General features: G+C 39.8%; 1 protein-coding gene across 8 annotated transcripts in view; it reads right to left on the bottom strand.

The window, feature by feature from the left end:
• The window catches only part of ALMS1 (ALMS1 centrosome and basal body associated protein), a 75,771-nt gene that overhangs the window by 18,025 nt on the left and 29,831 nt on the right, over positions 1-27,915 (bottom strand). For all 8 annotated transcript variants that reach the window (XM_068943823.1, XM_009681844.2, XM_068943827.1 and 5 more), the window contains 8 exons: positions 25,541-27,782; positions 22,381-22,540; positions 19,865-21,109; positions 18,839-18,969; positions 8,445-10,206; positions 7,266-7,391; positions 5,458-5,628; positions 509-1,695 (listed from right to left, as the gene is read on the bottom strand). In XM_068943823.1, coding sequence (XP_068799924.1) covers positions 509-1,695; positions 5,458-5,628; positions 7,266-7,391; positions 8,445-10,206; positions 18,839-18,969; positions 19,865-21,109; positions 22,381-22,540; positions 25,541-27,782 — 7,024 coding nt within the window. The remainder of the gene's footprint in view (positions 1-508; positions 1,696-5,457; positions 5,629-7,265; positions 7,392-8,444; positions 10,207-18,838; positions 18,970-19,864; positions 21,110-22,380; positions 22,541-25,540; positions 27,783-27,915) is intronic.

Consider the following 27,915-nt stretch of genomic DNA (forward strand, 5'->3'; position numbering starts at 1 on the left):
ATAAGAAAACCTAACTTGTTTCAGTGAAGTATGAACATCTACTAGTAATGATGACACTACCACTTCTAGTAAAAACACAAAAACTTTGCAACTCATGACAAGCTTCAAACCCATGCCAAGGTCTCCTTTCAGGAAATTCGTTTTCATTTACCACCACCGTCTTCAGGATTGCTGCAGAACCTTGAAGTAACCAGAAATCAGACACAGCAGGATCTTGCTTCCCAAGACTACATCCCAAACAAATAACGAGGGAAAGACGACAAATGCGAACAAAGGGAAGGGGAGCAAGGTTGATGTTGTAAGAGATTCTGATCTCCTCCTTATACCTGGAAAGGCAAAGAGCCTGGTTTGCTTTTGAGCTACTCGGATCAGACCTAAGTCTACCATATAAACAACGTTCTCTGGAAAGTGTTAATCATTCTCCAAGTAGCAAGCTCTACTGTACACAGCTCAAGAGTACCTGCAAAAGATTAGCTGAAGTTGTCTTTTGGTCTAACTGGTCACATACCTGGATCTCTTTCCTTTTCCTCTGTCTCTCAGAGGTCACCTTCGGATATTCTACACCCATTGCTTTACTGCTCCACTTGTTCCACTTCTCAGAGCGACTTTTCTGCTGATTGATGGTACAATAAAGTTGGGACAGTCTTGGCGACACACGCACTCTTTCATGCCCAAAAGCCCTGATCAGCCTGGCAGTGTCAATGGTGGAAATGGAACTGCTCACCTCAGTCAGAGTAGCAGTTTCCACTTCTGTTTGGGTCACCACATCAGATTCAGAGGTCGCAGAACTGATCACAGTGCCATGATCTTTACTAAGCCCGGCCTCTGAGGAAGTGTCACTAGGAGCTTCCAAGTACTGCTGGTGCTCCAAAATTTTATTCATGTGACAGATAGTTTTCTCTCCTGCCCTATTTTTCCTGAACTCTGCAAGGCTATTTTTATTACGGTTGATATGTGGTCTTTCTTCACTATGTGCTGCATCAGGCTCTAAGGTACTTTCGCATGTGTTTTTCTCCTGAAACCTCTGCTCTCTTCCCTTAATCTTCTTTTCAGAAGCAATCTTTTCAGGTTCTGTAGGTACTAGCGTATGCTTGATGGGATTCTGAAGGACCCTGGCCAACCGATCGAGGCGCTCAACAAGGGATAACTCACTGTCGCTCCTAAAATCATGGTGCTGGTGTCTCTTCTGGCGCTCCAAAAACTTAGTCCAGAGCTCATCTAAGCTGCTAGTGGAATGGGTTCTCCGTTTCCCTGGCAGGCCTGTCTCTAGATTCTCGTTAAAGTGACTCATTTGGCTGCATGGTAAAGGGTAATTTCTAGCCTTCTTTTGTTCTGCTTCTCTTCTGCCACGTTGAAATAGCTCCTTTCCTACAGTTTTATTCCCTAAAGATGTACTAATTCTTATATCTTCATTCTTGCTGTAATCTGCTTCTGCAGTTAGTGGAAAGAATTCATTTTCACCATTCTTCCTATGGTGAGTGGAGAAAACACGTTGATTACGATCTGCGTTTTTCCAGTTCTGGAAGAAAGCATTTGAGGAAGGTCTAGCACGTCCAGTATCAGAATACTCCTCTGATAGCTCACTGTTAGACAGGAAGTAGCTGTCATACATAGGCATTGGAGGATGAAGGTAGAACTGTGCTGATTTGAAGATGGAGTGAGTGGTTTTTACAGATTGCAAATGATTTGTGCATTCTAGAAAAGGAAAAAAAAAATTAGTTTTATGTTCCCTTACATATAAGCAAGTAGCAAACAGTACATCTTAAACAGGGCAATATTCATCCTAAGACTCCCCCACCACTTAAATAGATTAAAAACAGGAATCATTTTCCCCTTTCCTGAAATGCAATCATCTTTGGAATGAAGTCTCAGCATTACTAACAGGGCATGAATAATATTTTCTATCATTTGCAACATGAAATCCAAGAGAATACTGTATCCTACTGAATCTGAAGAAGGAACCCCGATATGCCGTATGTAATTACCCAGGCTAGAATTTGGATAGGGTCTTTGTTTCTATTTATGGAAAGTCAATGACAGGCAGCCACAACTCTGCCTCTCTTTAGACAAATGTCCTGGGAGTACCAATGCCCCTTAGGGCTATACCAGAACATTACTTTTTCACTAACTCAGAATAGCACTATGTAAGACAACCAGTACCACTTCCTGCGTAATTCCTAGAACGATCTCTGATAGCGTACTGACAAGATCCAACCCTGCTTCACTTTTAGGATCAGAAGATACAGCTTAATTGAAAGGAGCAATGAAATCCTGCCAGAAAATGCTACTATCTGAAAGTACAAAGGACAATATACAGGAACCTAACTGTAAACTCATTTGTAATACATTGCATTACACAAATACATGCATTAACACAAATGTAGCATGTGCTAGCAGGAGCATACTCTAAAATTGTTTCATAAAATCACTTGCAATATATATTTCATGTTATGTTCTTTGCATGATGGACTTCATTGTACAAGGATCCATAAACGCTGAATGTACAATTACAGCCATTAGTGCCAGAAGGACATCCCAAGCCCCTATGCTTATTGCAAGCTATCCTTCTCCTATGCCACTTTACCCGATATGTAGTTTACAGTTACATTATAAAGTAGTAATAGCCTTCATTTAAATAAAAAAGGGAATGTAAAATAGTACAGTCCATTCACTAACGGTAACAACAACTAGGTAAATGCATACCAAGCTACATTAATGGCATGGATCACATTCAAATCAGTTTTTCCCTTGTTTGCAATTTTTTTTTTTCCACTTTTTTCTTCAAACAGCCTTCTCTTGTTTTGCTCTCTCTGAGACTGTGATTTACTGATAAAGACAACTAGAAATTGCTTTTTTTTTTTTTGAGCTAGCTTTACCATTGATTCAATAAGAGAGTGGTGAGCGAGTCCCACAACTGTGCCTCTCCCTACCCCACTGAGGAAAATATCTCCCTTCTTCATCGAGGATCACAGGTTAAGTTACTATTTATAAAACCTCAAGTTCTTCATGGGAAAAACTGATGCAAGATAAGCACAAGGAGGGTTACTATAAAATTGTGTTAATTTATTCTATTAACACTGCTTTATAAAACTTAACTTGTCCTTGGTTTTCCTTATATTCTATGCATATCTTCCCTTTCCCTTCTCAATAGGGGCACTTTAGTGTCATCTCAAGATCATGAATAGCATCTCCAGAACCAGCCTCATTAACTCCGAAACTGGAGGAATTTGTCTTTGCATACAAGGTCAATGTTTATACACCCATGCATGTAAGAAGATTCCTTCACACCCTCCTGACTAATGAGATCAGGCTTGAGAATGCTATGCAGAATTTTTGCTATTTCTGTATTTTAATAAAACTACCAACAAAATGGAAGGAATGCAAATAGGGAGAAAATAAAAATAAGCTTCTATAAAGAAACATTTAAAAAATACATAATTTGCATAATTTTAAGCTCTAGACAAGCTCTGTGGGTAGAGGCAATCTTTTATTAGACCAGCTAAAAATACAGTTGGAGAAGTCAGAGAAGATTTAAGACATGCAAGCCTGGTCTTTCTTCAGAAAGTTTAACCTTCCAACTATACTGGCTAGTCTAACAAAAGATTATCTCTACTTACAAGTCTGGTCCTCCCTATGCCTTTAGGCTACCAACTGCTACAGAAAGACACAATTAGATAATTTTGTATCAACACTTGTGTTTCCATCACTTTTTTTTTTTTTTTTTTTTTAAATCAGGGGACTCAGACAGACAAGTATCTATCGATCTCTACTCTAAGGCGGGATTTTGTTTCTTATCCTAGATTCTTGTTTTGAGAGCTCATTTCTATACGTGCACTTTTTTCAGCTCTACCACCATGACCCAAGCCATTTGGTTACCCACAGCAAATGAAGAAAAGCATTTTCCTATCTTTTTCTCCTTGTTTCTGTATTCTTGCATTTTATAAATGTTCACAGATAATCATTTCTTCTATTGGAAAAACTATGTTAAGACAATATTGTCTTTACTGTTGCACTAATTCAACCATTGATCCCACGTACACTTATTGCAAAAGTAAAACAAATATGAAGTAATATGAAGTTCAGTCTGTCTTATGCAATCACACACTTCAAATAATCTTCTGGGAATATCAGAAATGTAATCTCCATTCTGAAGGGAAAAGCTTCAAAGAAGATCCCTTCTAAAGTGAAGAATTAAAGTCATCAAAAGACATCCCTGTAGATAAATCAGCACAGTTCCATGAAGTGACCTTACCCTAGGCATGTTGAGCTGTCTGCTTAAAAAGGCCAACAATAATAATACTGAAGTACTCCACAAAAATCCATTCCATTAAGTGCCTTCATATAGCAAGTTTATGTGATGTTAAGAAAAATAAATGGGTCCCGGAGAAATTGTATACGTGACTGCCTACAAGAGAATGGGAACTCTCTATTTCAGATTCCTTTATACTGTTCATCTCTTTCTGGTCCCATCACTAATTAATAGCCATAATTATATTACCTCCTTGCAGTTTGCTCACTTTGTTTAATATAGCACATAACCTCAAAATACCGTACTGTGCAACAAACGTCTTTCTAGATGCAGTTATTAATTCCACGTGGGAGATGGCAAACCACTCAGCAGTTTTCTACTTACAGTTACTTCTGCCCAGGAACAAGAAGATGCAATTATCACCAACCCTAACAAAAATTCTCATTCCTGCTCAGATTAAAGGAAGTTTATCAGCCGCTCAGAAGTGCTGAATGAGGTTTAGGAGCGTCCATCAGAAGTAGTTTTAGCTACACCACGAGATATAGTGTCAAAATTATCAACTATCTCAGTATAATTTTATTTTGTCAGCAAAAGGCAACACTGCCTTAAGGAAACATTGCCTTAAAGTAGGCTACAGTAGTAGTAAAACCTGACCTTCATCCCTTAGAAATAGCATCCAATAAGGTTAATGGAGGGGAAGAGATATATCAAGTCCAATCAAATTAAGACTCAGGTAAAATATCCGCATGACAGAGATGCGTGGATATTTTGTGATGCTATGTAAGGTATCTGTGGGCAACACCACAAACTCTATTAAATAAATGGTGCCATCTCACCTACTTTCATTTATCATGAGATTTCTGTCATTTTCTCGATTTGCATCATTTTATACACTTAAAGATTTTGCACTTCACAAACTTAACACTGAGTGTCTTAAAACATCTTATAAAGGCTCTGTTAAGTGTCAGGGCCACTAGAATGCTAGGCAAGTACTAACGCCTAGGTATTTTGGGGCTGGGGGGGGGGGGGAGGGGGAAGCAGAGAGGAGAGAAAGAGAGGAAAAATAAGAGTCACATTTAGTATCTTCAGGCAGAGTATCGGCAACGTCATGAAACCAGAAGTCATAGATCCTAAAATCTAGTTCTTCTGCTCTATTTTCTGTCACGCATATGAAAATTCATGTAAAACTGAACACACACTTTAACAACCTGGGGCAACTTCCAGTGGTATCATTTTCTCCTCAGTCCAGGCCACCTTGGGCTTGGCCCTCGTACTATAGATTCCTTCTTTATGCTTAGGAGCTGTATTGTCTGGAGCATTATCGTCCCTTAAGCCAAAGGCATTTGCTGGAAACCTTGGAGGAATAGCATCATTTGATCCTGCAGAAAAAAAAAAAAGCAACCGTTGCAACTAAAAAGATGAAACAGCAAAGATACATACACACACAAATTTCAAAGACAGTGTCTGAAAGGAAGCTTAATATTCAACTGTTAGTAGCAGTATATTCACCATCCAGCAGTCATGATCACTAGTGAGCAATTCTAATGACTAACAGCAGGGGATACTGATTTTACCTTTTACACTAATGAGCAGAGAAGACAACAATAAAATTAGCATTAGACAAATCAGCTAGGGAGCCAGACACAGGACCTGGAAAGTCCAGACTCCCTTCTGCTCACAGTAAAATTCCAGACATTTTCACTGACTGATGTAAATAGCTATTCTCTGAACTCAGAATAGCAACGGAGAAAACTGGAAGACTAGAGCTTAACTCCTAAACAAGAATTTTAGACAATAATGGCAGAGCTCCCTCAGCATTACAGCTCTGCCTCCTAACAGTCAGAAACCTAAAATGGCACCTGATTTATCATCCTTGTCAACACCACCTGGTTACATTCAGCAGACTTAACTCGATTTCCTTCAGCTACTGCTCAGGAGCTAAGAATCCTGCCTGCAGCAGAGAGTTTAAAAAACGAGATTTTTTTAGTTCTGCTGCACATTTTCTAGAACCTTCTTGAGCTGCCTCATCCATATAGTATATCTTTACATTTAGCACCACAGCTCCTACAAAACGTCACAGGCAAATCACATTCATGTCTCATTTTAACTGTATAAAAATAGATACACCGGAAAAGAGTAACGAGCACAAACACATAAATAATTACAAGCACAATCTGTGGCGATAATGACTAACCTCTACACTTCCTAATCACTCTTACATCAACCTACACCCTGGGGCACATTTATCAGGAACTGGACATCTCTGTCCATCATTCGTTTTGTCCACAAATAACTGTGGCTGTCAAAAAGCTCTAATTGAAAATAACCTGAAAATAAGACCTGTAACGCTTAAGTGACATGTTCTTTTATATATAAAGAACTAAAAAATAAGAGGCAAAGTGAAAGAATCACAGACCACCCTTTCCTCCACTTAACGAGGAAAGCTTTTTATTGGGGGGCAGGGGAAGGTTAATGTGTATTTGAAACCACAGGTATGAATTACATTGTTTAAAGAAAGTAACTTTCTACACTGGAATCACTTAATACAGGGCTAAGAAATTCAGAAAAATCAGAGAGCTGTTATCTGAAATTCATTTTACGTTACGCAAATACTTCACAACGCACACTTATCAAATAAAAAAGCAGAATGCGGCAGAAGGTAATAGCAAGCAGGGAACTAAAGGGAAGGAGAACCGGCAGGGATATGAAAGAGTCCAAATGCAATAGAAATTCCTGGTGAAAAAGTTAAGAATTATCAAGCTGTAAGACATTCGGAGCCTTGCTTTTTCCCCTCACTGCCAACAGTACGATACACTAAACTCACATTCTTCAAAGAAACTGAAACCATAGCCTTCAGTCGGGATTCACAGATCTTTTTGTTATAAAGTGGTGTGAACATCAATGCGTTTAAACTGGTAGGACAGAACAGCTCTGAGCTCAGCTGAAACAATTCTGGATATGAAATGCATATATTTAGACATCATTCTGCATTCAAAGATCTAAGATGTCTAAGTACCTGAGTGAGAGCTCTCAACAGTCGTTTCTGATGCAACTGGAGACATTCTGGATCCTGCCTTTGGATAAGGAACATAATACATCTCAGTACTTCCAGAAGGCTTATATGGCAGCAATAACGGCTGACCTGCAGGAATGGAAGGCAAAGCAATTAACAGAATAAAGGATTAAAGCCTTTAACGCAACAGAAGATAAAGGTAACAGATCAGGACCCAAGGAGATTCCAGATGATGTTCTCTGGGGTAAATCTAGAGAAATACAATGTAATTTTCCTGCAGAATATGCTAATCGATAATTATCTAATGGACACCCATCTGTTCATTAGAAGGTTGACCACCCATGAGCTAGAAAACCTAGCTTAACTCAACAGATAATTTTCAAAGATCAGTATTAGATTTGTAACTAGGGTGACATACACCGAGTTAAAAAATTTAGCTCACGTACCCACATAGCTTACAGCTGATCCATGTTTAATGAAATCATTTTAAATTATCACGGATATCTGTCTCTCAAGTCAATACATACAGTGAGCTGTTATGATGGAACTCCAGTGAACGTTTCTATTTCCACAGGAGAAAAGGACCAGAACATTAGTTGGCTTCTAATAGCGAGGACAATAGGTCATCAGGTAAATTAAATATTTTCCCACTCCAGCACGATAAAAGAATCTGTTCTGTCAATTCATACTATTTTAAACACCTCTATAAAACATTAGCGTGGGACACAACTGTACAACATGTGCATTCCTCCAACTAACAGAATTGAAGAGTCCTGCATCTTCATTTTTACTCTAGTGATAATACTAACGTGCCTATTTTCTCTTAATACTTGTGCAAACAAATTACCTTGACTACAGAGCAAATGAGCAGTCAGATACGTCCCTTGGTAGCCCATAAGCAAGGAACCAAATCAAATGATCTAGAAATTAGGTTAGAAAGTTTTCTTGAACCAGACTTGGGAATGGATTTGTTGTGTGCAGATGAACCTGAACTTAACTGCAAATTTTTGATACAGCTCCCTACCCACAAGACTGTAAAGCCCAAGGCTTTTTTTCCTATGAGCAACCTTAAATAAATATCAATAGGAAAATTATCTCCAGAACATTACTTTTGCAAAAAAAAAAAAACAAAGAAAACAAAAACAACACTCAAAAACTTAGAAGATGCTTTAATTTGCTCACCAGCCTGCTTCGGAAAAGAAGAAATCCTTTCAAGGGATGAAGTTGTACAACTGGGGACGTCCTGTGTTTTCTGGAGAGATGACTGGTGGATCGTATTTTCACTGCCTTGTGAATTAACATAAATTTCTGCTGAAAAGGTTGCTTTTTCAGGACTTTCTGTTGTTATCTGAGTGGCAGCATCAGAAGTGGTTTTCCCATTTTTTTCAGAAACTACAGAGTTGAAGCTATTCTTCACATTACATCCCCCTGAACCCAGAACAGTGGCCTGTGGTCTCTCGCAGCTTTGCAGAGGTTTTAGCTCTTGCCCTGCTGTGCTTGGAACAGAGGAAAGCACAAGGCAGGAATCTGCTGAAGCTGCTGGCACTGGAAAAGAGGAAGACCCTTGATCTGTCAGAACAGGATCAGTAGTTGATAATTTGGAAACAGCTTCTAATAAAGTTTCTGGACTTTTTGAAGACACTCGTTGAGTATCAACTTCAAGCTTTTTCTCTAGTCTCACCTCGTTTTCAGTATTCAAGTCACCGCACAGCTCCAAGTTACTACACTTTGGGGAAAGAGTTATATGGACACAAGAGAGTACTTTTTTAGTCGGTGAGGAAGGATATGCAGATGTGGTGGATAAAACCTGATTTGGAGAGGAATGGCAAGACACGCTGATTTGCTCTCTAGCAACCTCTTTCTGAATGAGGGAGACTTTATCAGAGAGACTTTTTTTCTCTTTTTCTAAGAAATTAATACGGTCCTCCAGCAAGTCAGTTTGTACAGTTGGACCTGGCCATTCTAAACTCTCATCGACTTGCACGTGGCTGAGTGAGCTGTTCTTTCCCTGATAAGAGCTTACAGAATGGGGTTCATGAAGTCTATTCATATCTTGACTAAATCGTACATTACGGTCAACCCCTAGGAGTCTGGCACTATGTCTCTCTAATTCAGTTGCATCTCGAGGCAGAACTTCCTCGAGTTTTTTTGCAGGACAGGTCTGTTCTTCATCAGCATGGATGCTTGCAGAACCCAGATTTGATGGAAAATCTTCTTGATAACCTCTAGTTCTGCTAGCATCAGCAGAAAAGTGATGAAACCTGTCTTTGGCAGCAGTAAATGCCATCTCATTAGACAGTGAACCAGCAAGCACTGGACTTGAAGGAGGACAGATCTTAGACCTTTCCCAGTGTTGTTTACCAAGACCATGCTCTTCAGTACTAGTAGAGCCAACCTCCAAAGGCATTATTCCATCAAGACCACCTCCAGTATGGCTGCTGCTGAGTACCATGGAACTCAGTGGTGACTGAGAACGTTTTCGGGATGAAAAGGTGATAGAAGTAATTTGCTTAGTCATTTCTTCAGAAGACTTTTCCACAGACAACTTCTGAGCTTGTAAATGTATTTCCTCCATCTGTATATCAGAAGCAGCTGGAAATCTCATTACACGTGTGTCCCGTTCTTTCTGCAATGGTGCATGAAGTTCAACGCTGGCATGAGAATCACTAGTTGCAACTGTCTGATGCTGGCTGCAGATAGGTGTTTGAACAGTACTCAACGATTTAGACTGTGTATTACTCAGCAGGCAATAACCAGAAGGATTAGTCCTGTATATTGGCACAACCTGCTGTGAGCTTGACTCTGAAAGCTCCTTAGTCTTGAAGACTTGCATACGGCTGTCAACATGAAACTTTTTGTTGCTTGAAGCTTTGGAGTGCTTTATGTCCTGTTCCTGATTATGGCTGTACTCGGGAGCAGCTTCCAAAGCGCATCCCCTTGAAACCTAAAAAAAACAGAAGAATTCTCATAGGTTATGGGGACAGTTTTCTACCTCTGTCAAAATGATAATTTAAGAATTCAAAGACTAACACTTAATAATCAGGAGTCTGCCATTATGAGTGTGTGAGAACACACACTTTTTCTGGAATTCATCTGTTAATGGAAATAATTAAAAACTTGTCTTCTGAAGTGACAGCAAATTAGCTAATATGATTCCAATGCTGTAACAAACAGCAGAGACATTTATAATAGAATATTTTTGTTATGTTTTGTGAGACATAGAGTAAATAACTCTCTATCAGGTAGGCTGATTAAGCTGTAAACACTGCAAAACATTACTCCACTCTCAGGAAAACAAGCACAAAACTTTCAGCTCTTCCCTCAGTTTGCTTCATACACAGCCGGACCTTGTCACGAACCTAGTTCATGATGTCCTAGGAACAATGACTTGAATCTTTTGAACGCGCGTTTGTCCACTATCTAAGTTCAAAGTGATTCAGACACCCCCTACCACCACAGCTTCGTAGCTTCAGAGATAATTTTTTAAATTAAATAGTTAGCTAATTAATCACATAAAATCACTGAAACGTTTAGGTCAGAAGAGACTTCGGGAGGTCTCTAGTCCTACTTCTTGCTCAGAACAGGGCTAACTTCAACATCAAAACAGGGTGCTCAGGAGAGTCCTTGACTTGTCAAGTTTTGAACATCTCCAAGGACAGAGACATTACATACAACTTAAATAACGCTTATGAACCTTAATTTACTGATGAAAGGCATCCTTTCATAGTTCTATGCAAAAAAGAAAAAAATACTTAAGAAGAAAAAAAGGCTGTTCTTTAAAAAGCAATGAGAAAATACTTAATTAGAAAAGCTTTAATTTTCCGTAATTGATATTTTTTCACTAAAACAAGTAAGCCACTATCCCTCAGACAAGAGCAAGAACAAGTCTTCTTACAGTCATTGCCCACTCCTGATAATAATTAAAACATGACTGAAAATAATCAAAGCTTTGTTTTGCTCTTTAAGGCAAATGATAACTTGAAAAAATTTCCAATTTTCACACGCAGTTTATTCTCTTCTAACAAGAGGCACATTTTTTCCACAGAAATATTTTTTGCTTTTGAAAGCTACTGAAACTGCTAGATAAAGAAAAAATATTGAATTCCTAGAAACAGATGAGACACTAATCCAAACAAAACCAAGTCAGTCCATAAATATACTGCCAATAGTCCAGGATTTTGTGAGCAAAGACAAAGTTATATTTACACCTTCATCTGACCATGAAAATTGTCCCATAATTCTATCACACCTCAATATCAACTATATTTAGGAGCAACTGTATTTAGCAGTCCATTATTTGACTACCAGTGTTTAAGCACATAAACACTGGCACATATTTCACAGTTGCACAATAGTATAAAATGCTAAGCCCTAAATTACCTATGTGAAACTAATAATTTACTAACTTCTACCCCTGTGCCTTTGCTTGATTTTACTGACCATCACTGTTCTCAGTATACTTTCTAGTCTTCATTGCTTCATCTCCTCTCCTTACCTCAAGCCCCAACACTACCATCCAAAAAAATCCCAACAGCAGCAGTCAACTTGTCTTAGTAGGTAAACAAAATTAAAGCAACTTACGTTGCAGTCCCTCAGCAGAAACAGAAGAAAAAAACAACACCCTACCTCCTGAGCAAATGCTTCTCATCAGATGGTGTTGCCTTTCACCTGCCTATTAACGAGGTAGACTATTGACACTGAAGTTAATGGCAAAATTGCCTCTAGGGTATGCTCCTCGGTTACAATCCCAGCTCTAAGAGGCACCTGCACCTTCTTCTGTGCTCTCAGAATGAAACCCGATTTCTCTAGACACCTTTTGCAGACAAAGCACTCAATACGCTATACAGAGTTAAAAGGTTTGAAGGGTTCAGCAAACGGCTCTAGTTACTTGCCAAACAAAGTAGAAATAAACATGTCTAAATACATCAGAAAAGTTTTAATATTCCATATTTTCCTTTCATTTCTCATTATAAGCAGTAGAGACTAACAAGAAATATTCATTATGGATTGGGGGTAAACAAGTGCAGAGATTACCAAGATTGACAAGACAGACAACCAAACACTGATCCTCTCTGCAACTGGCTCACCCTCCTTTTCCCCTACTTTCTGGGCTCGCCTGGGTACATGAGGGGATCAATGGGCAGGCTTCGACCTTAGTTTCCAAGATCTTCCTCATTACAGTGGAAGCTTCAAACGCGGAGTTGTTCTTTCCAGCATCTTACCTAACTGCTGTAAGAGAAGGCAGTCTTGAAGGAAAGAAACGCAAAGCGCCTCTAGATTAAAGATCGCACTGCAAACAACTGAACAAAATATCATGCTCCCAGAAACATGCAGAAAACCTATTAGTCTAAGAAAGCAAAGGGGTAAAGCCTCGCAAGTATGACTAGAAAACCTTCCGTTACCATCCCCAGTAATTTGTCATCATCAGCATTGATAAAAACAAAAACAAAATCACACACAACAGACTTTGCCCTGAAGCAAATTAGGATAACTACTTACCTGATCTGCTAACACTGCTCATCTGTGGATGGCAGCCCTCCAAGATGAGAGGAAGTAACAAAGCAACTGAGACTCCAACTGTTGAAAGTAGCTGAATAAATTCTATGCAGTGAATATTTATCCACACACTGAGATTCCCCTCACTTAAACAGATAGGCACTAACCCAAACAGACATCATACGTTTAGTTCCACTGTTGATACAAAATACCAAATGACATTTCACACAACATGCTAGATAGCAGCTCTTTCTTATATCACCTCACCCCATCTCTTTTAGACGGGACAGGTTAGGGTCAGAGGCAGTATCATTGTTAGCAAATGCTGGAAACAGACAAGACAAAGAAATAGTTTCATCAGCATCCAAAATTTACATCAAAATCAGAGTTCATGTTAATGTATATGAAACTATAGGCCACCAGGCGTCTTCAGAGAGGATTTCATAGGCATAGATATCACTCTATTAGTTTCTCAGTATCTGCACTTCCTTACTTTAATTTAGCATCATTAAAAATTATATTTTCTTTGATGTGCAGAGAACAAATCTGAAATAAATGCACCGCCACAAAGATGGCCCAGATGAACTTATTGTAATAAAAAAATTAAAAACTATGCAATGTTTTTGGTATAAATCACATATTAAAAAAATATTCTGCAAATTAAAAATAAACATTTCACAAATTAAATGTCCCACAAAAGTTTTTCCCTTCCTTCTGCATCTAAGATGTCATTAGCAGTAAACTCTTTCAGCAAGGCTTAGATTTTTCTTCCAAAACAGTACTCTTCTGTGGCCTTATCTATTCTAAGGAAGTTAGTTAGTGATTTGGGTTCCTGCATTTCCTACAAGTAAGGTTAATAAGAGAGAGTAGAAGGGTGCAAGGACACCTGGCAGTCCTGTGCTAGAGTACACGCACTTCTGAAGAGGATCCCTTCCCCAAACCAGGTACCCTTTCAATCGCCTGATGCAATTACACAGCAACTCCTACAACAGATAACAAGCACAGAAGCTGCTATAAGCTCATCTTCCCAAGTCTTTCACATGTTTTTTTGTGCGCATCAGGTGTCATCTTTCAAAAAAAAAAAAAAAAAAAAAAAAAAAAGATCCTTATGGCACACGATCCACAAGATAGTGCAGAGTAACTTTATAGCTACAACTTGGTGAACTTCCTGAAAAAATTAGAAGTATGAGGAGTGGAAGAACACAGCACTCTGTATACAAAGGGGGAATGCTCACAGGTAAGTGTAAAGATGCCCTGTCTGCATTCCTTCAGATGCCCAGTAGCTAAGTGAGTCCATTAGCATAATAAGGTCTCTAATTTAGATGGAAAATTCATGTGTTTCAAAAATGTGTTGAAACTTCATTCATGTTCAATAGCAACTAGAAAACCCTCAGCCTTAACTGGGGGACCAAAACAAATACATATACACAAAGAGCACAGGAAGACGACTAAGACAGTGCTTATGGAACGGAACGCTGCCTAAGCGTCTCTTGGCTTTTCCCAGTTTCTTATTCGGGAAATTCTTTTACCTGGAAAATAATTTACAGAATCACAGAATCGTTTAGGTTGGAAGGGACCTCTGGAGATCATCTAGTCCAACCTCCCTGCTCAAGCAGGGTCCTCTAGAGCATATTGCCCAGGATCACATCCAGATGGGTTTTGAATATCTCCAGGGAAGGAGACTCCACTACCTCTCTGGGCACCTCTTCCGGTGCTCTATCACCCTCACAGTGAAGAAGTTTTTTCTCAGGTTCAGATGGAACTTCCTGTGGTTCAGTTTCTGCCGCCCGTTGCCTCTTGTCCTGTCGCTGGGCACCACGGAGAAGAGACTGGCCTCATCCTCCTGACACTCCCCCTTCAGAGACTTATACACGTTGATCAGATCCCCTCTCAGTCTTCTCTTCTCCAGGCTGAACAGGCCCAGCTCTCTCAGCCTTTCCTCACATGAGAGATGCTCCAGTCCCCTCATCATCTTTGTAGCCCTCCGCTGGACTCTCTCCAGGAGTGCCATGTCTCTCTTGTACTGGGGAGCCCAGAACTGGACCCAGCACTCCAGGGGAGGCCTCACCAGGGCTGAGGAGAGGGGCAGGATCACCTCCCTCCACCTGCTGGCAACACTCTGCCTAATGCACCCCAGGATCCCTTTGGCCTTCTTGGCCACAAAGGGCACATTTGCTGGCTCACGCTTAACTTGTTGTCCACCAGCACTCCCAGGTCCTTCTCAGCAGAGCTGCTCTCCAGCACGTCAACCCCCAACCTGTACCAGTGCGTGGGGTTCTTCCTCCCTAGGTGCAGGACCCTGCACTTGCCTTGCTTGAACTTCACGAGGTTCCTCTCCGCCCACCTCTCCAGCCTGTCCAGGTCCCTCGGAATGGCAGCACAGCCTTCTGGTGCGTCATCCACTCCCCCCAGTTTAGCATCATCAGCACGCTTGCTGAGGGTGCACTCTGTGCCTTCCTCCAGGTCATTGATGAATATATTTAGGCAGAAGAAGAGTAACCAAGTTGATTTTTGAAGACCAGAATTGATGTTTCATATGCTTTTCTTAAAAATCTCAGTTAACTTCCTCTTGTTCTATTGCTCTTTGTGACTGAAGAGCATCACCCATCCTAGCACTAAACTTCCAAAAAGAAGTTTTTATTCTTTTGAATAAAAGAAAAAAAATTCTGCCAACTTACCTGCTCAGACTAAAATCAGACTTCTACAGCTACAGACACTGAATATTATCCATCAAAAAAGCAACATATTTACAGGCATGTCTTGGCAACCACCTGCCTCCCCTTTACCACAAACAGTGTTCTAAACAAGTTTATAGGACAGTGCTATCAGCTAATCCTAAATCTCATGAGGCTTGTCTCTGGACAATCTGTAATGTAACATTTCTTAGGCCACTTTACATAAAATTTGCAAAGTTAATAAATCCATACTCTTTGACGGCTGTTCCTTTGAAATATAACTCAATTCTACAAGCACTGATTATGTAGGATGGCAGTGTACGGGTATTAAAGGATTCAGCCCTATTCAGAAAGAATGTGGTGCGTCCTGCTTGCTTCCTAGGAATCATGAGTTGCTGTTACTTCAGTCTCCTAATTTATTTTTACCATGACCGAAATGACACCATTCGCCAAAGGCCTATCTACCAAGAGAGATAAAAAAAAAGAAAACTACTGGGCAATTCTCCTCAGTAGGACCTGCGCCTTCCCTTTCCATGAACGGCCAGTCAAGACCTTTAGAAAGGATCAATATGAAATGGAGGCAATTTAAAATAAGTCACAAGTTCCATATTTGCTATCTATTCCTAAGCATCCTTGCCACGTTTTAGTGTTTATTACTTACACAGTTGAGCTTTTCCAGGGTATTTCTCACCTTGTGTAATGGAAGAGCTATAAAATCAGAGGAACCTCACAATTTGAAGGAATAGAAAACAGATTCACTGTGCAAGGTTTGTCAGTTTTACAGAACAGAAAACAAAATAAAATCCTGACTTTGAGTTAGAGTCATAAACATTACTTGCTATTAGGGATACATCTTCAAAACGAAATGCCGATTTCATATTGAATGGTACTTTTTGAGGGCCACAATTCAGCCGAGCATTTCAGTAAATGCTTGCAGCATGATTACATACATATGCCCCAATCACACTGTTAAGCACTCTGACCAGTTAGAGCTTGAGAAATCGTTATAATACTTTTTATTTTTTTCAAGTAACTGTTACTTAACACGTCACAACTGACTAACAAATACCGAACAACACTCTACTATGCCAAAAGTGCGATGGAACAATGTTCAGAAGTAAAAGTTAGATAGATTCCCGATACAAATTCTCCCAAGCTGTCCCGCTCCTTCATTGCATTTTCTGCTTTATAGAAAAGCCTCATGTTTCCTGCTGGAAAAAATAAAATATGGTGGTACATTATATTTCTTGAGTTTTCACCTGTAAAAATGAAAGGCAAAGCCTAAACTTTCTAAAAAATGAAAGGCAAAGCCTAAACTTTCTAAAAACAGTCTTCATAGTAAGATTGGATCAGAAGCAGTAAACAAAGACGATGTTCTGACAAAAGAATTGTTTGCATGAACACTAAGAAAAGCCTGCCTTTGTCAGTCTTTAAAGCTTAAAATAAAATAAAAAAATTTAAAAAAAAAAAACAGACATTTTCCTTCTCCTAATCTTTGTTCTCTGGTTTTTGGGTTTTTTTTTTTTTTTTAATGAATATTTTGTAAAACTGTTTGCCCCTAACTCTGATTTGTTATAGACTAGGACCAAAGCTGTAGTTTAACAAAATCTAAAGTAAAACAAACAAAAAAAAAAGTTTCAGGGCCTCTAGCTTGATCAGCAGATTGAAGTAAAGATGTATTTGTGTATTTTTTTTTAATGGGAAGAACCCTTTGACTGAATTTCCAAAAACAAATAAAATTGTTAAATTAATTTTTTAGGCTCTCTAAATAGAAGGTTATATTAATACCTGAATAACTCAAAAGTTTGGGCTGATGTTTTTTTTCCAGAACTAATGTCCAAACTAGTGCCTAACAAACTGCAAACATAAATGGGAGTACTTCAAAGACAATTTCTTTTTTTTTTCCCCCCTAGTTGATGCAAGGCTTTTTTTCTATTGTTTTTGCCAAGAGGCAGCCAATCTACAGAAAAAGTAGAAGATACTGTTAACGCTAAGGTCATTTGTCTGAAACACCACACTAAGGACAGATTATGATTGCATTTTCAAACACGAATTTTCTATGCTACTCTCCTCAGAAAGTGCCCCAACCTTAAGGTCTGGCTAATTATCAAGTCTCTCTTTCACCACCTCAGGGTTCTCTACCCTGCGCAGCATGAATACATCACTCATCCATTTTCATCTTCTCTTACAAATATCTCCACATTTCCTCCAGTCTGTGCTTATTGCTCAAAACACTCTCTGTGAAGAGTGCTCTATCTCGGGACACATGGACAGCCACTAAAAAGCATGACGTGAGAAGCCTGGACCTCAGAAAAATGCAGAAAATGCATATTTGAAGTCAAGCAATATATTCTAGCTTAATTAAATTCCAATCAGGATGAATTAATATGTGAACTAGAAGTGTTCCAAACAACATTCACAATACCTGACAGCAGTTCAATAGCAAGTCTTCATTCAAAAAAAAAAAAAGGGGGGGTGCTGTAAGAGACAAAGTTCATCTAGCCTATATCCCTGCCCCAACTCAACACTAACTATACTTACATTATTCTTTATAGATACTCACCTTACCTATTCTTAAAACATACTATGATTAACACACCATAATCTTCCTAAGCAGTCTGCTCTCATCATCCTAATTGTTGAAGCTGTTCTTTTCTAATAGCAACACTCTTCTTTGTGTATCAAAGGTAATGGGCTTAAAGTGCAAAGGAGGAACAATTTACTGCCTTCTTCCCCAAAGCAACCTTTCTCATACAAACATCACATTATTTCTTAGAACACATGGGCAGTAATACAACAAATACTGCTGTCACTTAGACAACTGTATTACCTTGTGTAATGTCCTCCTTCACAGGAGGAGGAGTTCACAAGACAATCTCCACATGGACAAATGTGTTGTGAAAAGCAGAACTAATTAAGCCTACTGGCATTGTGACCTGTGCGCACCTTCTGGCCATGATAACATTAACTCTCCCATCACATCACCCTTGACCACTTCTCCCTCCCTCATTCCTTCAGAGCATCTTCAGTTCTCCCTCCCCCACCACCTCCCTCTCTTCTACTGCATCCAACTGCTGGCTGGGAAAAAACAGCACACGCCACAGCAGGTCCAAAGACAAACACAGGAACTGACTATACCAGGCCCAAACACAAAATAAGGGTATGCACTAAATAGAGGAGAGATACACAAATTAACCCGCGCTACCAGTCTTTAAAAATATTGTAGGAATATAATTCTGGAAACTTCTGGTGCCCTGAAAATGCAACAGGTTCAAGCACTGTTGAAAAGGACTGACAGGACCATCACAGAAGCCTCATTTCTTTAGGACAACAGGCAAGATGGTAGCATTTAGCCACCATTTAAAATGTTTTTCCCCCAAACAGGCTGCTCTGCATCTTCTGTACCTTGGCTAGTCCAGATTTCTTGGCACTCAGAAGCAGCTCTGCCTTGATCTCCTCTATTCTTCGTCGGTCCTCTTCGCTCAGCTCTGACACAGATTCCTGAGATCGACTGGCCAGTTTTAGCTTCACCCATGCTACACAGAAAGTAAAACAGAAAGCAGTCCCCTTTTCATTTTCTCACATCACATATGGTAACAGTTTTATAACTTAAAATCAAAATTACGCTACGCATTTCTAGCTACCACGACCGAAGAAACAAAGATCACTGCCAAATACCAGAGCCGAGTGACCAAGAACACAATTTAAACTTGGTCTTCTGAACATTCCTTTGGAAAGATGGATCCAGAAGCCGTTGCCTGGTTCTGACGTCATCTTTATGGGCTCTAATTCGAGTCAATATTCTTTCACGCAATCCTCTCCCCAATTTCTTAACCTATCACATTTTTAACAACTATGCAGGCAAATAACATTTTGCACAAAACACTTTTTTCATATCAACGCTTTGTTATTAACATTAGGCAAAAAAGGCGTTCAAACTGGAAAAGTACAACAGGTATATCTCATTCTAATATGCTACCTAAGACAATTAAAAGACATTGATCATTTAAGCCTTGCAAAATGAAGACTGAAAAGAGATACAGCTGTTCTTTTCAGAGGTATGAGTAGTCAGAAGGATGGCAGAAGAGTAACAAAAAGATGACGAGATATTACCCAAAGAACAACGCTAACAAAGGGACAAATAGGTACAAGCTCACCCTGTTGAGACTGACAACTAGGTCTAGAATAGCCTCCCAGTAAGAAGATTAGAGGGGGAGGGGAAGGGAGCCAGTTATTTTTTTACTGAGCTCCATTACGATACAAGTACCTTTCAAATCAGGGGAACAGACTCAAATGATCCAAGATGTCCCTCTACACCCATACTCTTTCACTTCAAAAGCACTTTAAAGCAATCTCTAATATGCATACCCAAATCAAGATTCAGCATTCTGACATAAAACTTCGTTAAACACAACTGAGGCATTGCATTACCTCGTGCTTTCCTCTCCTCTTCCTCCGCACTTCTTAAAGTTTGTGTTGCACGTATTGCAGGCGACCCACTTCTGAGAAGGTTTCTGACACGGGCAGCTAGTGAATCTCCGCTGCTACTGTTATCATTCTCTCCAACTCCTCCCTCCTTGCTGCCAGCTACACTAGCTTCTTTAGCCAAGACACTCTGGAAGTCTCCCAGGGCATCGCTGATGCATCCTAGAGGTTCCGATGGAGAAGGATTCACGAGCTCTGGAGTATTTCCAGTGCTCACTTCATTACTTGCATTACTTTGTGCAGTCACAAAAGCAGGTACGTTTCTGTCTGTAGTTGCACTACTACAGCCTTCTGGCTCAGACCTTCCTACAGATTTTCCTGTCCTAAACTCTTTGGTCATCTCCTGCATCATCTTTTCGCTGTTGTGTACAGCGACATCAAGAGAACTTCCCCATCTCATACTGCCGTGGTAAGAATTCAGGGCCTTTATTACTGACCCCTCTTCTTGCATACTTCTGCGGGTCGTAGCTTCATCCCATGACAATAGCCTCCGAAATTCAGGGACGTTGTCTTTTACAATCCTGGAATCTTTGGGGTCATCCTCCTTTTCAATTAGCACTGGGGAAGAGTCAACAGTTTCTCTAGAAGAGGCAGTGGAAATGATAGGGTCACACCAGCTGCCAGCTATATCCTCTGCCTCTGCTAGAAGCTTACGTATTTCTTTCAATGCATCAGATCCAATCAAGGAATCACTTTCTTGATCTTTATTTCTCTCATTAACAGAAGTACCTACACTTGAAGGTTGTGATCCTATCACAACTTCCATTTCATTTTTAACTCCAGCCAAACAACCTGCAGGCCATCTCTGTAGACTACTATTCACCTCTTTTGACTCATTTTTAGCCACCAGATCTCGAACATGTTTTGCAGCAAGCATGGGACTCTTTCCATCAGAACAGCAGTCAAGTGAGACTGTCTGCAGCTGCTGATTTGGTTCTGCTAATTTGGAGACAGCTGAATCCTCTGCTCTGCTTTCAACACAATGGGAGGCAGTTAGCTCCTGCTGGTGGCATGAAATATTGCACTGACTCACTGGTCTGTCTCCAGAAGATCTTGAGAAGCAAGGAGAGAGTTCACTGGGTAACAAAATAGCAGAGCCAACTTCTGAACCCATTGGGATAGACATACTGAGAGTAGAAGTGCCAGAGTTAAAACTTGTTTGTGTAATGTCAACAGCAGCCAGCAAGTCATCTACAAAGAAACAGAAGATTCATTAAGTTTGGGGCTCTGAAAAATATTCACCTCAATAAAGACTACTTTTCTTGTACTAGAGAGCTTGTAAAGGAGGGAAAATTTTCAAATATTAGAGAGGATGTAGGAAACCGTCCTTAGAATTGCACTTTGAGATAGGATTTCCATACGGAAAGAAATCTCTCAGACCGTTTTGGATAAACATCAAGCAAATTACAGAATTTTGCTTTTAAATAACTTGTTTTTAAATAAATGCTTGAAATAAATTTTAAACTAAAGTTCTTAAATAAAGGTCATATTGATCCCTGTATGTCCAAATGAACACTTGGACTAAAAAAGGATCCCTGCAAGAAACAGAAGTGCTGTGGGGCAGTATTCCTAAAACATTTTTGGACAAAGGACAGCCTATCGATAATTGTATGTCCCACTACTTGTTAGAAAGGTCCAAAAGCAGACAAGATGCATATTTGGCTATAAAAAACTTAATTGCTTTACAAAAATGTACTTAAGTGCAAATGCTGTTCTTAAATCCCTACTGGCAGTTTCTGACACCAATCAAGAGCTAACTCCCCAGTATGCCTAACAGCAGCTATTTTTTGTTTCAGACAACTTTGTTTCATGGCCCAACCACTGATATCTTTAAGAACACCACACAGACCAGCTGAATAACATTTGTACTGAGGAAAACTGTGTCCCTATACTGGTTGCCAAGTTGTTTCCTTTGCCAAGTCTTGAATAATGCTTAAAGAAGGAAAAAAACAATATATAAATATACACGTATATAAACACACACACAAGCAAGAAAGCCTGACAGGCATGAGAAAGAGATGCATCTGATCACTTCTGCTCAGAAAGACAGGTCAGCACAGTTTTCTTGAAAAGTCACAAACGTTCAGGGGTAAGACAGGTATTCACTGTGAAAAGACTTCAGATCGGCTCTCCCCTGCGGGGTACAAGATGCAAACGCCAAAACAAAAGAGGACAAAATATGCTAAGGAACATACAAAACTAAGTATGGTATAATGCACATTCTAACATATTATTGACATACTACAAAAGCATGCCCCTGAAGCGTATCTTAACTCTACCTGAGCACACACTGTTCTTGATATAAAAATGACCCAATGCTTGTTAAGGTCGTACTGAATGAATGAAAGAGCACCACATGAGAAGTACATTTGACACTAGCAGGCCAGGAGCAACCTCACAGGTGTATCTGTGGTTCAGTATCCTCTAAGGTTTGCACAACACAAGGCCTTCCTTCCCAATACCTCGTGGCCGCTGAGCCGTCTTCCTAAGCGTGTCAGTGGAGTCCTTCAGCGTTCTAAGCTCTGAAGGGGAAAATTCAACCTCCCTAATTGGTCCTCGGGGTATAAATGGAGTCAGTATAGATCCAGGTGACTGATCAATGCCAAGATTGCGAAGATAAACCTGACAAGAGAGGAAAAGAAACTTATGACACTCTTGCAAAGAAGCAGAACGTCAGTGGATTCTGAAGTTACGCATGTTCTAGCATCATCTTAACACACACATAACTCGTTTTAAAACGAGATCTTGAGCCTAAGTCATGTTCAACTTGCACTAGCACTTAACATAAAATACTGAAGTAGTCATGTGTCATACACCTCCAACTTATTTCCTGCTTTGAATCACAAGCGACAGGCCTCTCTTCTAGCTAAAATTACTAGAAGAGGCCTGCCTAACCAGCATCCTACAAGCTGCATGCAGCCCATCAGGACAATTCACATATCTTCAGCCTATTCATCGTTATTGTATTTTTGGAAGCAAATCAGAAACAGGCTGCCACAACTGTTCTGATGGTGATAGCCTGTGCCTGATCAACATTTTATCCTGGTGTTTTCATGACCTTTCCCTCATCGTGTGTCAAAAATGGCAATTGGTAGTGGCCTGCTACTAACAGAACAGTTATAATCCAGTGCCTAGCTCTTACCACAGGACCCTGAAATGAGGGGAAAAAGCCAGCAAAGGAGGGCCACATACCTTATTCTTGTGACAACAGCCTCCTATGGGTAGCCGTTTTACTCACACACATGCTCTGTGCATTGCACAAGCAATAATAAGCTTGATACTTCAAAGGAGGTTGGAAAGCTTTGGCCTCACCTGCTTTAAAGTGTCATTTAACAGCTAGAAGCAGAACACAAAGCACTGGTTTAAAAGCTTTTTCTTCCAAAACGTCAAAGCTGGTGGAAAAAACCCACATCACAAACCAGCTTTCTGTGACATCACTACAGGGATTAAACCTGTATTGGACAAGGGATGGAACCAGTCTCCTCTATTTAAACTTCTATAAAGAAACTCAGCTAGTCTAACATATAAGTGCGCATATAAGTTACTTAGTGGACTTGCATGTACGGAACATATTTCAGCAGTATCTCAAAAACTCCCTGGTCATGAAATCATTTCAGGACACAACCAACGGCACTGGCTTAAGTTTATAAATTTATAAATCCTAGGGTCCCCAATTTCCATGCTCAACTAAGACTTAAGGCTTAGCTAAAGCAGTAAATCACTTCCTAGTATTAAACAAAAATTTGTTTAAAGCATAAAATGAGTGCCTTTCCCTTTTCCATAAGACAATAAGTACAGAATAAATGCACATAATCACTTTGTGTAATAGTATATACACATCTGTAACTGCTATCCAGTTATAATTTGTCATTGACATTAAACAAACCAGTTGTTTTACAGAAGCCAAACAAAAAACATACTCAAAATAAGAATCTGCAAAATACATAGGAAAAAAAAACATAATGAGGGTGAAGCCATCTTGAGGGTGTTGCATCTCTGTGCAACATCCATGAGACTGTTAGTTCAGACACAAACTACCATTCCCTGCCTTAATATGTTTTGAAAGCTGGCGCAGTCTCTTGAAGGTGAGAGCCCCCTAGGATCTCTTGAGAAATTCTCCCCTTTTATCAGAGCATCCAACCCTGCATACAGACATTATAAGTAAGCAAAGTTACCTTGACTTAGTCACTTCTAGGGAGGAGTTAATTTCAGCTTGTCTGCACTATGTTCTAAATGAACCCAAAAAAATGAAATAAATGACCTTATAGATCTTAGCCAACTCTATTTCCTATGATTCTATTATAAACCTACGTATTAATAGCCATATAGGTGACCTAATTGCCTTTATCTTGTCAGTGATTTATGAGAACAGATTTCCTCAGAACTAGTGCTGGAGCGCATGCCTAACTGTATTCGTAAAATCAATGCAGAAGTAGCAGTCAACTTTCGTATCTAATGAACTTTGTTTAAGATAACCTCCCTAAAATATTTATATTTGCTTTAATACGTATTTTCAGAGACAACCTACACAGAAGAGTGCTTCTAAAACCTAGCTCCAAAGACCTAGTGATTGTAAGAGTCATTCTGCAAAAGGAACAGCCACTTATTCTGAATATAATTGCATGTTTATCACTAACATAAATCTGCATTTAATTTTCTCTAACACTCAATAATTATTAGTATAGTTAACATGGCTGCCACAATCTGCCCTCTATTCTCCCTAGCCATCCTAAAACGGGGAAGGAAGAAAGGAAATCTGCATTAGCCCAATAAGATGCAATGGAAAAAAGGTATGCAAAGGATTCTAACATTCTTTATGAGCAATATACAAAGAATCAGGAATTTATGCCTTAGATACTGGAACAAAGTGAACAAGCGAAAAAGAATATTTATAGGGAAAAAAAAAAGGCTATTTGATTTGCCAAGAAGCCCTGTGTTGGTTTTGCTATTACTGAAGATCCGTGGGTGTGTGAACCTCAGCTCTCTCTTCTGCAGTCTACATTTCCTTAGTCAGTAGTTGACTCTCAACCTCGTGTTTGGGAAGTCATAACCTGATCATTTGAAAGAGACTAGCAGGCCAGAAATGGCTTATCACTATACGAACAGAACTACAAGCAACTTATTTACAAGTCTTTGTATTAAGAAGATTCCACTTTTATCACTATGCCCTAATCCTTTTCTTTTGCCCTTTAAGTTCTGCCACCATCAGCCACCAATCTTTACTTTTTTTTTTTTTTCTCTCTCTCCATATTCTTCTACTGTGATACCATCATGTATACCCGGGGGTAGGGGGCAGCAGAAATCTTTCCCATATCCAACCCTTTCTTTGCTTGTGCTCAATACTACTGCAAAGAGTCCGTTAAGATTTATTAGGCTCCATTACCTTACATAATACACGGATATTAGCTGATAGCTGTAAAAGATTACCCATTGCATGACAAGCTCCCAACATGACAGGATATCAGAAAGTACCCATAAGCACGCTAGTCTTTCAACTCAGAGAATCATTCCTGCTACACTTCCTGCACTTCTGTCCTACTTACTGTAAGGCATACAAGTGTAGTCCATCTTTTCATAATCAAAGGTAAAGAATAGTCACAAAAATATGAGAAAATAACTTACTGGGATCCTTTCTTCAATGTTTAGCTCTTCTTTCTCTGGAGTTTTCAAAGGAGTTACTCCAAAGGGGACAAAGTTATCCTCTTCTGAGCTAGTGAAGAAACGCCTAGAAACCACAGAAGAGCGCCCTGCAGAGCCCAAGTCCACCTGGCTACTTCCCCCAGAGCTAGCAAGAAGATTCAGACTATCTGGGGAAACATCACTGAAATGTTCCATAGTGACATGGCCAGTAGTAACGTCTAGGTTATGAGACTCCTTTTGATTTTCAAGACCACCACAACTCTCCTGCTCATCAGTTTGAGAGTTTCCATCCCCTCTAAGGAGCTGATCGACTCTTTCACTAGAGATGAAAACATCTGGGTCTGAACTTTGCTCTTTACTGCTACTTTCAACATCCTCATCACTAGATCCAGTAACAACAAGGTGGGCTGAAAACTTCTGTAACATGGAGCCTACTAAACTACTACTGCTTTCTTTATTTTCAGACACTCCTAAAATATCACTCTCTTCTTCTAACGGCTGCACTGCCTGTGTCGAGTTTGCTGGCTGAATAACTTCAGTCAGGGAGGGGTTCCTACTGGCAACATTTACTGAGTCGTCAGACTGAGATCTGGTAAGAGGGCGGACGAGCACTAAGTTTTCATTAGGGAAATGCAAATTTGCCAATGACTCCGTCTCTCTAGAGGAAGTAGCAACATAATCCTTGGGGTCGCCACTGCTATTTCGTATTGATAAAATATGGCTTGAAGAATTGACGATTGCACTGTAGGCTTTCCTTCCAGCAGAAATTCCACTTGGGTCACAGAAAGCCAATGAATCAGACATCTTCTCTGGCTGGCTTACATTCCAAGCCCCTACCTTCTCCATGAAATTAAGGGATGGGAGAGACTGGATTCTTCCAGTGTGGGGATATTTCAATTTTAAGGCCACACAGTGTTCTTTTTTTTCTTCCCAAGCACATTGGAGTGAATGGTGCTTCTCAACAGAACAAGCAGGTGTACTGGTAGAGGAGTTCCCTAAAGTTTCTTCATTTAAGCATGAAAGAGACTTCTGAATATTTGATTTGTTGGGAAGGGTTTTGCTCAGTTCATCTACCTTAACGTTTTTGTTTACAAGTATCCCTGGAGTAGACTGATAATTTGGATGAGCAAAGTGTCCAGAGAATGAACCATCACCTACAAGGAGATTAAATGAAGGGGAAATATCTGTAACTTTATGTCCCCTTTCTATGGAAAAATCTGAAATAGTTAATTCAGTCCTGCTTACTCCAGGTTCTACTTCCACTCGTGCGCTCTCTTTCTCACTGCATGGCGAAACAGCTTTCATGCTGGTCGTAACTAGTTGTTTAGGTGCACAATCACTGGTAGCTGTCACAGTAGGGACAAATTCCTCTTTTTCAAACCGCATCGCAGAAGATGGTTGTTTATGGTGAGCTAGAACAGCTGCTTGGAGTTCCTTTAACTTCAAGCTTCCAGAATCATTCAGATCTGCACCATGTTCCTTGGACAGTCTGGCTATTTCAGAATTCTCCGCAGAAAATACATCTCGTGTATCTGCTTTTTTACAATTGTCTTTCCTTAAATCATCAGGTAACGTACTAGAGAAACCAAGCTCAGGAACCTTCCTTTCTTTTTCTAGCTTCTCCATCTCTCTTATCAACCCTTCTGACTCACTCTCAGCCATTTTTACCTTTTCCATTTGCATCTCTTTTTCACATTTTTCAGAGTTCCTCGTCAATGCCGTTTTACAAGAGTTTTCTGAAGATGATGAGAACTCATCATGGCTCAGTAACTTTTCTTCTTTCTCCGAAAGCTCAAGAGTAGGAGCTGGTACATTGTTGTCCCAAGAGAAACGTTCATCTTTTACGGAAGTACTATAGGTCTGCTTTGCAGGAGAAGCTTCAATTTGCTTCAGTCTACTTGCCTCGGTTAGCATCTTATCTGAAGTCAAGCGTGCTAAACTTTCACCTGTTTGGGAGAGCAATGCCTTCTCACTAATATCACTTTTATAGTCATTTGTCTCCTTGTCCAGAAGCAGCTGTCCAGCAAAAGCCTGCTGAGACAAATAACCACTAAAACTGACATCACAAGGATCCACATTTCCGAATGGAAGAGGATGCTGAGACAAAGTAAGGCAGTCACTGAGAGCATCAGAAGGTATTTCAGTATCTGTCAGCCACACTGCTTCATGGATCTGCAAAGGCTTCGAATGTACCTCAGAAGCACTGGAAACATCAGGGATTCCTCTAGGAGAGGCAAGAAAAGTCAGTGAATTTCTGATGACATCTTGATTTCAACAGTCATGTTTTCTGCCTTAATAGAAGACACAAAAAGTAGAACTATACCCAGATAAATAACTGGAGAGTAACATTACTTAAA

Source organism: Struthio camelus, chromosome 4 (assembly GCF_040807025.1).
Source record: "Struthio camelus isolate bStrCam1 chromosome 4, bStrCam1.hap1, whole genome shotgun sequence".
Classification (NCBI taxonomy): domain Eukaryota; kingdom Metazoa; phylum Chordata; class Aves; order Struthioniformes; family Struthionidae; genus Struthio; species Struthio camelus.